Here is an 11,779-nt window from a genome sequence, read left to right as displayed (position 1 = left end):
CACATTTAATTTCATTTATTGGAGGGTGAATGTTTGGAACCTTGAGTTGAACTCTCAAAAGACAAAGGTGCTTACACGTTTGATGTAGTACTTCCCTCTGAAGGTTAATGCTTTGTGACAAACATCAGGTAAGGCAATAGCTGCACACACTTGACACACATTCCTGATAGGAAGACGTTCTACAAATGGATGAATGAAACTAGTAAAAGACTGATATCAATCCATCCCTTTCAGTACAGTAAATCACAACTAATATCCCTGAAAAGCTTAAAACAGAAATTAGAATGGTAAGTTAAATGTCAGATACATTGGTCCAACAAAATATATATCTATAACCATGACTATGTAAGCATCAGTTTATATTTACAAATGAGAGGCAGATGTGAAATGTGTGATTTACTTGATAGTGTGGATACACTAGGACAAGGCATCTGAGAAGACTATAGAGGCTGTTAGTGTTAATGCCAAAGTGAGAGACAGCTTCATGCTTCAAAAACTGTACTATAGGTTCGAAGACCGTATTCAAGCATGTGCAAACCAATGATGTACAGTACCAGTCAAAAGTATTGACACCTACTCGTGAAGGGTTTTTCTTTATGCCAAGAGTGTGCAAAGCTGTCAAAGGCAAAGGGTGGCTACTTTGAAGAATCCATGTGTGTTATTTCAAAGTTTTGTCTTCACTATTAATCTACAATGTAGAAAATAGTTTTTTTTTTAAATAAAGAAAAACCCTTGATTGAGTGGTACTGTATATAAATCAATCATTGGTGCAAACCAGTATTTTGTGTAAGTTTCAGTTTAAAAGCTACATATATAATACTTTGTTTTCGTAGCAACAACTAAAACCCTTGGTAAATGATTAACGAGTTTGTAGTGACATCACCCAGGTGCTATTATAGAACACGTATACTGGTAAAATCTCTCACCAGCTTTTGAACTTGAAGTCCGGACCCATTAAAATGAGGGGTTACACTAAAATAAGGTATTGAGGTACCGTACTTTACCATTATGACTCAGTAGTACAATACAGATACAAGAAAATATATCTTAAGTGTCATGAGACTCTTACGAAAGCTTATGAACATTCTTCGAGCTGACATTGACAGAGGTCCATCTGCATCAACCCTGGTGGACGAATGACTCACTACAATATTTCTTAATTAACGTGTGCTTTTTCATCGCTTGCTTTAATTTGATCTTGTGCGGATTAGCCAAATATCGTCTGTAGGGGAAACGTAGCCGAGGCCATACTTGATTCCTGCCAAACTGTGTTTGGTATAACGTGCATTCAGAGACCCCATTGGAGGATTTTAGCGATGACGCTAAGCTAGGTGATAACGACAAGGTCGTCTGTAACCGAGTCTGTTGGCTCGTTGTTGGTGTTTCTGGGCTCTGGAGCTTGTCTACCATCGTCTTCCCTCTCCTCTCCATCCTCCTCTCCAATCCACTGAGCATTGCTGAGCCCGGCAGGGGCTGACAGGGAGTGGGGCGTTTGGGTTTTGCCCAGGCCCTGGTACCGACCCTTGGGGGACGCCGGGTTGGACAAGGTCTCCGTGGGACCGATGGCGTCCAGGGAGCCCGGAGAAAGCAAGCCTGAGCGCTCACCGTCGTCCTCCGCCTCACCAAAATATGTCTTCCTAGTTCGGCCCATAACCGTTCTCCCTGTATCAGGAAATAAATATTTGAAGATTTGAGAATGGCAATACACTCACATAATAAGGAAATCTATCAAAGTCTTGAACATTTTGAGTAGCCATTTTCTATTCTCTCATGACATTCTATGAACATAAATGGAGTAGCTAGCCAACGCACTTGGTTCTGAGAGGAAACCTTGTCAAACAAAGTTCTTAACAGCGGCTTCTTTGATTCCATCCATGCAGGACTGCTATTGAGTCAAGCCAAATGGGATGAGAACTAACCCACGTTGCGGACTTGCTCAGAGATGTCAGCCCTGACGTCAGAGATGTCCCACATGGCCAGGAAGGAGTCGAAGCAGGATCCCTCCTCAGCCTCCTGGATGTAGGGCTTGTAGGTGAAGCTGAAGTGGTGGGCGATGGCCGCCAGGAACATCTCCACACAGATGATGAAGTCCTGGATGAAGTATGGATGAAAGCTTGACTGTATAGCAATATATTCTCACACCTGTTTCATGTACTTAGTATGTAACAAACCATCTCTATTTAGGTTGTTTAGAAATCTTGCACGGGATAGAAGTCCTTGAGATGAATCATCTCGTTTTCTAGGGGCTTGAGACCACAAGCCTCAACAGATATTACCTGATACCAAACAAGTCATTGTACAACTGCATTACTACAGCATTATGTAGCAAAAGTGTTACTATGGTGTTATACAGTGTTGGTATTGTCTTGCATTACCTGTAGGCCTGTAGCTACAGCCTCCACACTGTCCCAGTCCCACGTGTGTCTCTCTGAGATCACTCCAACCTTGACCAGGAGAGCGATGAACGCAGCTTGCCTAAGATAGATTCCAGACAACAGAGTGGAAATAATCAATCCTCTACACTGCAGCCAACACAGAGAACGCATTAACCCAATTACTGGCTATAATCCACACAGCTTTAAAACATACTTTGTTAACAAGTCCTACACATGCAATTCTGAAAATAAGTTGTATAAGAAATACAAAATGGGCAGCCAAAACTGTGTTACTTTAATGGATAACAATGCTAGATCCATGAATGGCAGACACATTGACTGGTAAACAAATATGTTATTAATCACGGAGGTCGATAGCCCGGTCCCAGATCTGTTTGTGCTATGTCAATGGCTTGACATTGACCACAGGGGTTGGCAAGACAGCACAAACAGATCTGGAACCAGGCTAGGAGGTAGATGCAGGTGATCCAAAAATGGCAGCCCCAAAAAAAAGTACTCACCAGAAGGAGACGAAGACCACCATTTTGACACACAGGAACTTCCCCACTGGTCTGATGGGGGCCAGTTCCTCTCTTAGGGCCTTGTAGAACAGGACCAAACAGTACATGGCAAACTGGGAGAGAGAGGAGAGAGAATGATAGATAAAGAGATCACTTACTGAATGCTAAATATTTAATGTTATCTTTGTGGTGGTGGTATGGTGGCAGGAAGTTTACAGCAATGTGGAGACAAGTGTGAAAAATGCAGAACCTACCAGCTGGGACATATTGTTGAATATCACCAGGTACGTCCATGCATTGGTTGAGCTGAAGTTACCTTCATCATACACACCACAGAGCTGACATATCCTACAGGATAGTGAATGGAGACATGTGATATGACTTGATACAAAAAGTTACATTATATGTGGTGAGTGTTAGGGAATAGGTTAGGTAGTTTAGACCGCACGCTACAGCCCACTTCCACATCCCAGTCCCCCAAGGGGTGGCAGCTTGGGAGCCGTAAGGCTGCTGTGGTTGTTTTGGTGGCCATGATACTTTATTCTTTTAAAATCTTTAGGTTTGGGCCTTTGGTATTTTTCCTTTTTGTACATATTTATGTTTCGTCACCATCTGAACAAATGATAATCTGCTTGGACTGGCTGACCCAGAAGTCAAGAGAGACAGAGCTGGCCCTGGAACAAGGTAAGGTTGCTGTCTCTCTGGGCACATGTACATTCAACACTTAGGCATATAACATATGTCCATCCTGAATGGAATGTGCAAAACACTTACAAGGCAATAACTGTTGTGACTGGTCTGACAACCGTGTATTGCAACACTCCCAGCTTGCATCTCAATAGCAATACCCTGCAATAGGAAAACACAGTACACATTATTAAGGAAAGACATTCACACAAAATGTTAGCTTTTTCCCACTATAAAATAGCATCTTACTAACATCTTACTAATCACCAGCTTTGTTTTTCATGAATTTCTTCCATTTCTTAAAATCAATAACATCCTATGAAGAAAGATGTTGCAATACCTGTGGCTAAAATCACAGATGCACAGCATTAGTTAAAATGCAGAGTAAACAAAACAGATGAGCCTAATGCTGTCTTTCTGTTCTTTAGGCTGGTGCATTTTTCCTAAATGAGAACATGTTGTTCCACTTGCAAACACTTCTGGTTCTGTTCTTAATCAACTAGAGGCAGACTTGCTACATATTACTATTGTTGCCTGACTGGGGCTTGTTTGGAGCTGGCGAGTAGCAATGGAGACTTGGAGAGACTTCAAGCAGCCAAACAAACACCTTGAAGGTGAACCTTTTAGAAATACACTCAAAATGGAGGCCACACAGACTGGAGCCACTTTTAACACCCAACTTCCTGTTTTGATTATGAGCCTGAAATATAAAAAATATACTTAAAACACATCAATGTGGTAAAAAAATTATGTTATTAATCCTAAAATATCCATTCATAACACGTAAAACAAAGAAGTGGTAGTTTATTGCTGCACAAAAACATAGACCTTCATCCTAAAATGTAAACTCATAACACATGGTATGGATAATATTTTAGATCCTTATTAGCCTGGCTGATTCCGCAGTAATGCCATAGATATTGATAGAGGACTCTAATGGCCAAAAGCCAGTTTTAGCATGGACAGCGCCATTAAGGACTTTCACAATTTTGAAGTAGTCAATTGGGTGGGACTTCCTATGGTTTAAGGAAGGATCACATAAATCCATCCAGGTCATAAGGAGGCATCAGCCAATGAATTATAAGTGAACATTCCATAACCACAGGTGGCAGTAAATTTGCCAACCTTCGCTTTATACCTGTTCAAACAACACATTCTAGGTGGCAGTATGACCATTTAATTTTTGTAACCAACTTATAAAAGTAGTAGAAGAAAATTCACTACTTCAAAATGGAGATAGCATCAATGCCCTGCCCATGCTCCCACAGACACCCTAATGGGACAGATACAATGTCGCTATGAGTAAAGCCAACCCCTACATTTGTTCTCATGCCAAATGCACAGCATTAACAGATCTGGTACACGGGGCCTGTTCATTATAGCACACATACACTTAAAGAACTACAAAAACTATAAAAGCAACAAACTCACTCTCCCATGGGCCATGCCGGGCAGCAGCAGAGTGGAGGAAGGTGTTTCTGCTGCTCCTGCACCTCCATCATCAGTACCAGGCTGGGGTACTGGTTCCCCATGGTTGAGAGAGTGAGAGAGAAATAAAGAGAAGAGAGGAATTACAGTGTGAGGATATTGAAATAAATGTAGGCTACTCAATCTAGCCTGGGATCCAGATGTGTTAGTGCTAGACTTATGTTTGGCATAGGACAAAGAGTGGCCATGATTGGAATGTTAGAACAAACAGGTCTGGGATCATTCTCAGTGACAAGAATGTGCACCTGGTTTCCCAGGTAGTTGAGCAGGAAGATCATGAAGTTGTAGATGACGTATGCCTCGTAGCACTCCCTGCACGTGTCCACGTAGATGGCAATGCTGGGGTACTTCAACGCAATCCACTGTGAGAGGAAGACAAGGAGAGGAATGGGATCATAGATGGGCCATTACATTATCTCAATGATATGTTGCATGATAATAGTGAACACTTGAACACTTACACTGAAAAGTCAGTCAGGGAGTGAGGCATTTTTTTGTTTCTCTGTTTTGTTTTTCTAAAGGAGCTCTGTTCTCATTCTTTGGGAAGTAGGATAATGGAAATTGTGTGACAGGGGGAACGCTGACCGTAGCAGATGCTAATTAGAAGTAGATGCTAATTGAAATGCCACACTCATGTCAGGCGCTTTTCAGTTTTACTACTACAATGACTTCTGACTTCTGTCAAAGCTACAGTGACTTCTGTTAACTTATTTTGTCAAATATGTGTAACTTAACAATAAACCAATGTTGACTTTTAAGAACATCTAGCTACATGATCAAGAATTGAAAGCATTACTTACACTGTCCAAACTGTAAATGGGGACCATCCATAATATTCTGTTAAAAAAAAGGAGACGAGGTCATTCACAATCAGTTAGGTATTATTGTACATCTTTCAAGATAAAGACACAAACCCATGACGGTAATGAAGTAATACTATCCTACAGCTGTGACAGAGTAGTCTTTCACTTACCTGATAATTGGCTTCTGTAGCTCTGGTTGAGTATAGTTTACAAGATGCTGCAGGATCCCCCATAGTGATATGGGTATGGTCATGAACACGAATATCCCAGCTATGAACCATGCTTTGTTATGGGTACCAACCTAAAAGGTATACATTACGTATGTAATCAACATCCAAACAACAAAGCATGAACTAGGCTATTCAGTGTCAAGTAACGATATGATTGGGATGCAAAGATACGAACTGACCTCTGATTTCTGTAGTTCCCAGATGCACAGGGGTAGTAAGACGACAAGCACAACCAGAAAGTATAGAAAAACGACCAGAGGCCGAATCCATCTCCTCCAGTTGCCACAAGTACAAGGCATATTTTTAATGGTAAGCTAGTTAGCCACAGCAAGTTAGCCAGCGTCCTACACTCACTATGTCAATGGGTGAGATTGCTGAAAACAAAGCTAATGCTAGCAAGCTAGCTAGCTAACAACTAGCTATTACCGCTGCCAGCTATAGCTTGGTATATAAGAGTTCGTTTCAAATGTGCTTTGGGAAGCATGAATACTGAACGGTAATTTCCAAACACATTGTAACGTTAGCTGCTTTGCTAAACCAGAAATTGGTAGCTAGCTAGCTAACGTTAGTCAGCTGATCTCATGATTCACTATGTAAACAAACAATTAATCCACGCTGCATCCATTCCAAACGAAAGCTCTTGATAAAATTAATAACAACAATTGATAATCTAATCAAATCCAACTGGTCAAAAACAACGCAGTTATTGTATTAATAACGATCTATTCATTTCTAAAACTTCCTAAACATCAGCATAAGTTTTACAGCGTAACTGATGGTTACTTCTTGTTGACGTTCTTGACAAATGCCGCCCAAGCTTCAATCTGATTGGATATGGAAAAGATCACAATTACTTTCCATTGCTCACGTTTTTAGTCCATTACATTAGGCACAGATGTAGTTCGGTTGATCTGCAATCTGAGTCCTCATGCAAGCTCCACTAGATGGCAATGCAAATCAATCATTCTCAGTATTTCACACAAGTGGAAAATGATAATTAATTTAAATTACCAAAAGTTGTTAAGAATAATTCAACTGTATAAAATAATGACGAAGTATAAATGTGACATCCACTGTGGAAACTCATTTTCATTGTCATGCTCCACATTGAACTAGCCTAACTTCTCACATGTATTCATAGAAAATACCACAAATATGCATTTGTTGAATCTTATTTGTGTATCCTTTGCCTATATAAAAAAAACATACTGGAGTTGGCTTCTCTCTCTCTCTCTCTCTCTCTCTCTCTCTCTTATTTATATATATATTTATTTCTCTCTTTCCTTGCTGTTAAACATGTGGCCTGTGAATACATGGTTCTAATTAAGATTCTTAAGAAGTGAGAAATGGTGTGAGAGTATTTAGTCCAAAAGCTCCACTAATTCCTACAAAGGCTTTCAGAAAGGTGCCAGTCAGCGCTAAATATTTAGTCAGGTGAAACCATTTGTCCTAAGAAAGATAACACAATGAAGATGAATGACAACAGGAAGGTATTTAGCTGAAGTTGCTTAAAAAAAAATATTTAAGGAATGTGCTTGTTATTTTTTTAACGAATGTAGGTGCATTTACAGCAGTGAAGACAAGGACTGCATTTCTTACCACAGAGTGCAGATATCAGGGAAACTTCTCAATTTAAATATATTTATTGGAGTGACAATCTTCTTATACCTCAAAATGCAGTGGGGTTGAAGTGAAGGTCACTATACTTATTTCATGACTTGAAGCCAGTGCCGGGAACTAGGAACTGTTTTAATGTGTTGGCCTGATCTGCCATGTATCATTGGAGATCTGCTCTTTTAATAAACAACTTCTCTCAGTCACGAAACCAAGAATCCTGGAGAATGTGAAACAGACTAGTTTTATAACCCCTCTGCGGTCTGCTTCAATTACTCTCGCAACGGTGACGAGGAGTGAAATAATGTTTTACGCAGAGAAGGTTGTCGGCACAAACTTTTCCATGATGAGGGCAGATGGTGGGTTGAATTGACTAGGCTTGTAAAACAAAATAGTAATCTTTCTCCCTCATTGTTCCCTCATTGTTTGTTTAGTTCTGGGAATGAATTACAAGATTTCAAGGAGTTTTAGGCCTCTTGTTGCCAGCAGTTTGTTTCACGATAGCTGTTCTGACATTTTTCTAAAGGATTTTATACTCAAACAGCATTGAGTATGAAGAAAGTTATAGAAAGAGCCTAGGGAGGAGAAGTCTGATGATGAATCTCTCTCTCCTCTCTTTCGTTCAGAGTGTGTTTCCCTGTTTAATGAGTGGAGGCAGAACTTTCCTTTGTGTTGCACCATCCGTCCCCATCGTTTCACTAGCTACTGCCCCACAGTCACAGAAATCACTGGTTGTTACCAGACAGATTGTTCATGAATTTTGAATTAATCCTTTTGGCTTTTATAAATTAGAAATGGTCTTTGCCACCACAGTCATGCGAGCGAGCTGGCGCCTTGGTGGGTTATAGCTTGGAGGGATTGCTATGCAAAATGGCATTAGGAACACAGCCATGTTAGGGCCGGGTAGGATAAACATGTGCTGTGTTTGATCAAACTGAAAACATATTTGAGCATAGACAATGTGACGTGGATAAGATCCCACTGAAGCATCATTTTACAGTGCACAATAAGGTTATTTGGATGGCACATAGAACTGTGGGAGGATTTGTTAAGAAATGTGAATGATCGGGGACAGTGGCACAATGGAAAATGTGTCTGACGACGGATTAGAAGATTCTAGGTTCGACCCCTGGCTGTCTCGGCACTGTATTGAAGGGCCTCCCGAGTGGCGCAGCGGTTTAATGCACTGCATCGCAGCCATCACTACAGACGCTGGTTTGATCCCGGGCTGAATCACAGCCGGCCGTGATCGGGAGTCCCGTGGGACTGCAGGCTGACCTCGGTCGTCAGTTGAACAGTGTTTCCTCCGACACATTGGTGCGGCTGGCTTCCAGGTTAAGCAGGCGGGCGTTAATAAGTGTGGTTCAGTGGGTCATGTTTCGGGGGAATCATGACTCAACGGCCTCGACCCGTTCGAGCCCGTTGAGAAGTTGCAGCAATGAGACAAGATCGCAAAGGTGGTACAAAATATATACAGTGGCAAGAAAAAGTATGTGAACCCTTTGGTAATACCTGGATTTCTGCATAAATTTGATCTGATCTTCATCTAAGTCACAACAATAGACAAACACAGTCTGCTTAAATTAATAACACACAAACAATTATACGTTTTCTTGTCTTTATTCAACACACCGTATAAACATTCACAGTGCAGGGTGGGAAAAGTATGTGAACCCTTGGATTTAATATCCTCCTTTGGCAGTAATAACCTCAACCAAAGTTTTCTGTGGTTGAGGATCAGACCTGCACAATGGTCAGGAGGAATTTTGGACCATTCCTCTTTAAAAAACTGTTTCAGATCAGAAATATTTTTGGGATGTCTGGTGTGAACTGCTCTTTTGAGGTCATACCACAGCATCTCAATTGGGTTGAGGTCAGGACTGAGCCACTCCAGAAGGCATATTTTCTTCTGTTGAAGCCATTCTGTTGTTGATTTACTTCTGGGTTTTGGGTTGTTGTCCTGTTGCATCACTCAACTTCTGTTGAGGTTCAATTGGTGGACAGATAGCCTTACATTCTCATGAAAAATGTCTTGATAAACTTGGGAATTCATTTTTCTGTTGATGATAGCAAGCTGTCCAGGCACTGAGGCAGCAAAGCAGTCCCAAACCATGATGCTCCCCCCGCCATACTTTACAGTTGGAATAAGTTTTTGATGTTGGTGTGCTGTGACTTTTTTTCTCCACACATAGTTTGTGTTCCTTCCAAACAACTCAACTGTAGTTTCATCTGTTCACGGAATATTTTGCCAGTAGCGCTGTGGAACATCCAGATGCTCTTTTGCTAACTTCAGACATGCAGCAATGTTTTTTTTGGACAGCATTGGCTTCTTCCCTGGTGTCCTCCCATGAACCCCATTCTTGTTTAGTGTTTTACGTATCGTAGACTCATCAACAGAGATGTTAGCATGTTCCAGAGATTTCTTTAAGTATTAGTTGACACTCTAAGATTATTTTTAACCTCATTGAGAATTCTGCGCTGTCATCTTTGCAGCAGCCAGTCATCTTTGCAGGATGACAACTCCTAGGGAGAGTAGCAACAGTGCTGAACTTTCCCCATTTATAGACAATTTGTCTTACTGTGGACTGATGAACATCAAGGCTTTTATAGATACTTTTGTAACCCTTTCCAGCTTTATGCAAGTCAACAAGTCTTAATCTTGGGTCTTCTGAGATCTATTTTGTTCGAGGCATGGTTCACATCTGGCAATGCTTCCTGTGAATAGCAAACTCACATTTTGTGAGTGTTTTTTATAGGGCAGGGCAGCTTTAACCAACATCTCTAATTTCGTCTCAATGATTGTACTCCAGGTTAGCTTACTCCTGACTCCAATTAGCTTTTGGAGAAGTCATTAGCCTAGGGGTTCACACACTTTTTCCAACCTACACTGTGAATGTGTAAATGATGTATTCAATATGGACAACACAGAAAGTATTGTATTTTTCTTATTAGTTTAAGCAGACTGTGTTTGTCTGTTGTTGTGACTTAGATGAAGATCAGATCAAATTTTTTGACCAATTTATGCAGAAATCCAGATAATTCAAAAGGGTTCACATACCTTGCCACTGTATATTTTTGAATGAATTGAACAGGTCTTGTTACTTAGTTACAAAACATCTGAGTAGGAGAGCTGATCTAGGACCAGGTCTCCTTTGTCCATATAATCCTACCCATTATGATCTGAAAAGCAACACTGATCCCAGATCAGTAGTCTTACTCCGAGACTCTTTATGAATATGGGCCCTGCGAAGTTACTGAAAATCAATGTATGCAGAGGTGGAGCCATACTGTCTGATTGTTGACTGGCACCAAGTGATACAGTATCAGCCAAAGTGCACCGCCCTCATCAGGGGAATACACAAGTCTGCAATTATTCAGAGATGATTTATTTATCTTAATACATCTGCTTAAGGTCTGTGTGTTAGGAAGTGTTCAAATTCACCCAGGGAACTTACTTCAGCTGTGCAGTTTCTTCTCCTGAACAATAACTAACAGATTGGAATAGAATAGATTTTCAGCCTGACCTACAAAGTGTTCTAGATTAGAATGATATGCATTCAGAACATTTTATACATACAGTATGTATTGGCCTATATGAAAACAAAGCAAAGTTATATCATTATAAGAAACAGACATTCATATTTCTAATCACGAAAATGCGTCATCATTCATCCTGTTTTCTGTCAATTTTCTGGATCCGGCCTGTAGACTGATATTTCTGGATGCTATGTGTTTCTGAGATCACTTGCATGAAGGATGAGGTCACCCATACACCTCCTGAAATAGCCCAAAAATAGCCTTATAATCTGATTGGCTGAAAGAGTACGCCTATGCGTGACAATCTGCTTGGCTGGAAGAGTAGGCCTCTAACATGATGAACCAATAATATCTCCCAGACCATATCATTATCCAATCATCAATCCAGTTTGATACAGTTTCTACTGGTTCCAGGTTACTCTGTATGGCAGAACTCCACGGGGTATTAGAAATGTGTTATTGATATTATTCTGTGATTGAGGGGGATTCTTGAGAGGAAATGCAGAGCTAAGTCGATGTCTGAC

General features: G+C 40.7%; 1 protein-coding gene across 1 annotated transcript; it reads right to left on the bottom strand.

Moving 5' to 3' along the window:
* Nucleotides 1-6,918, bottom strand: LOC109881010 (transmembrane protein 184C). The gene is made up of 11 exons (XM_031828366.1): nt 6,284-6,918; nt 6,045-6,175; nt 5,872-5,908; nt 5,317-5,433; nt 5,015-5,103; nt 3,671-3,745; nt 3,151-3,244; nt 2,897-3,009; nt 2,376-2,475; nt 1,920-2,091; nt 1-1,662 (listed from the first exon to the last, which is right to left on the bottom strand). The coding sequence occupies exons 1-11, from the start codon at nt 6,401-6,403 to the stop codon at nt 1,328-1,330; spliced, it is 1,383 nt and encodes a 460-aa protein (XP_031684226.1). The 5' UTR covers nt 6,404-6,918; the 3' UTR covers nt 1-1,327.
* Nucleotides 6,919-11,779: the final 4,861 nt, after the last annotated feature.

The sequence above is a fragment of the Oncorhynchus kisutch genome, linkage group LG7, assembly GCF_002021735.2.
Source record: "Oncorhynchus kisutch isolate 150728-3 linkage group LG7, Okis_V2, whole genome shotgun sequence".
Taxonomy (NCBI): domain Eukaryota; kingdom Metazoa; phylum Chordata; class Actinopteri; order Salmoniformes; family Salmonidae; genus Oncorhynchus; species Oncorhynchus kisutch.
Note: the sequence above shows the minus strand (reverse complement) of the source record. Positions and strands in the feature narration are given on the sequence as shown.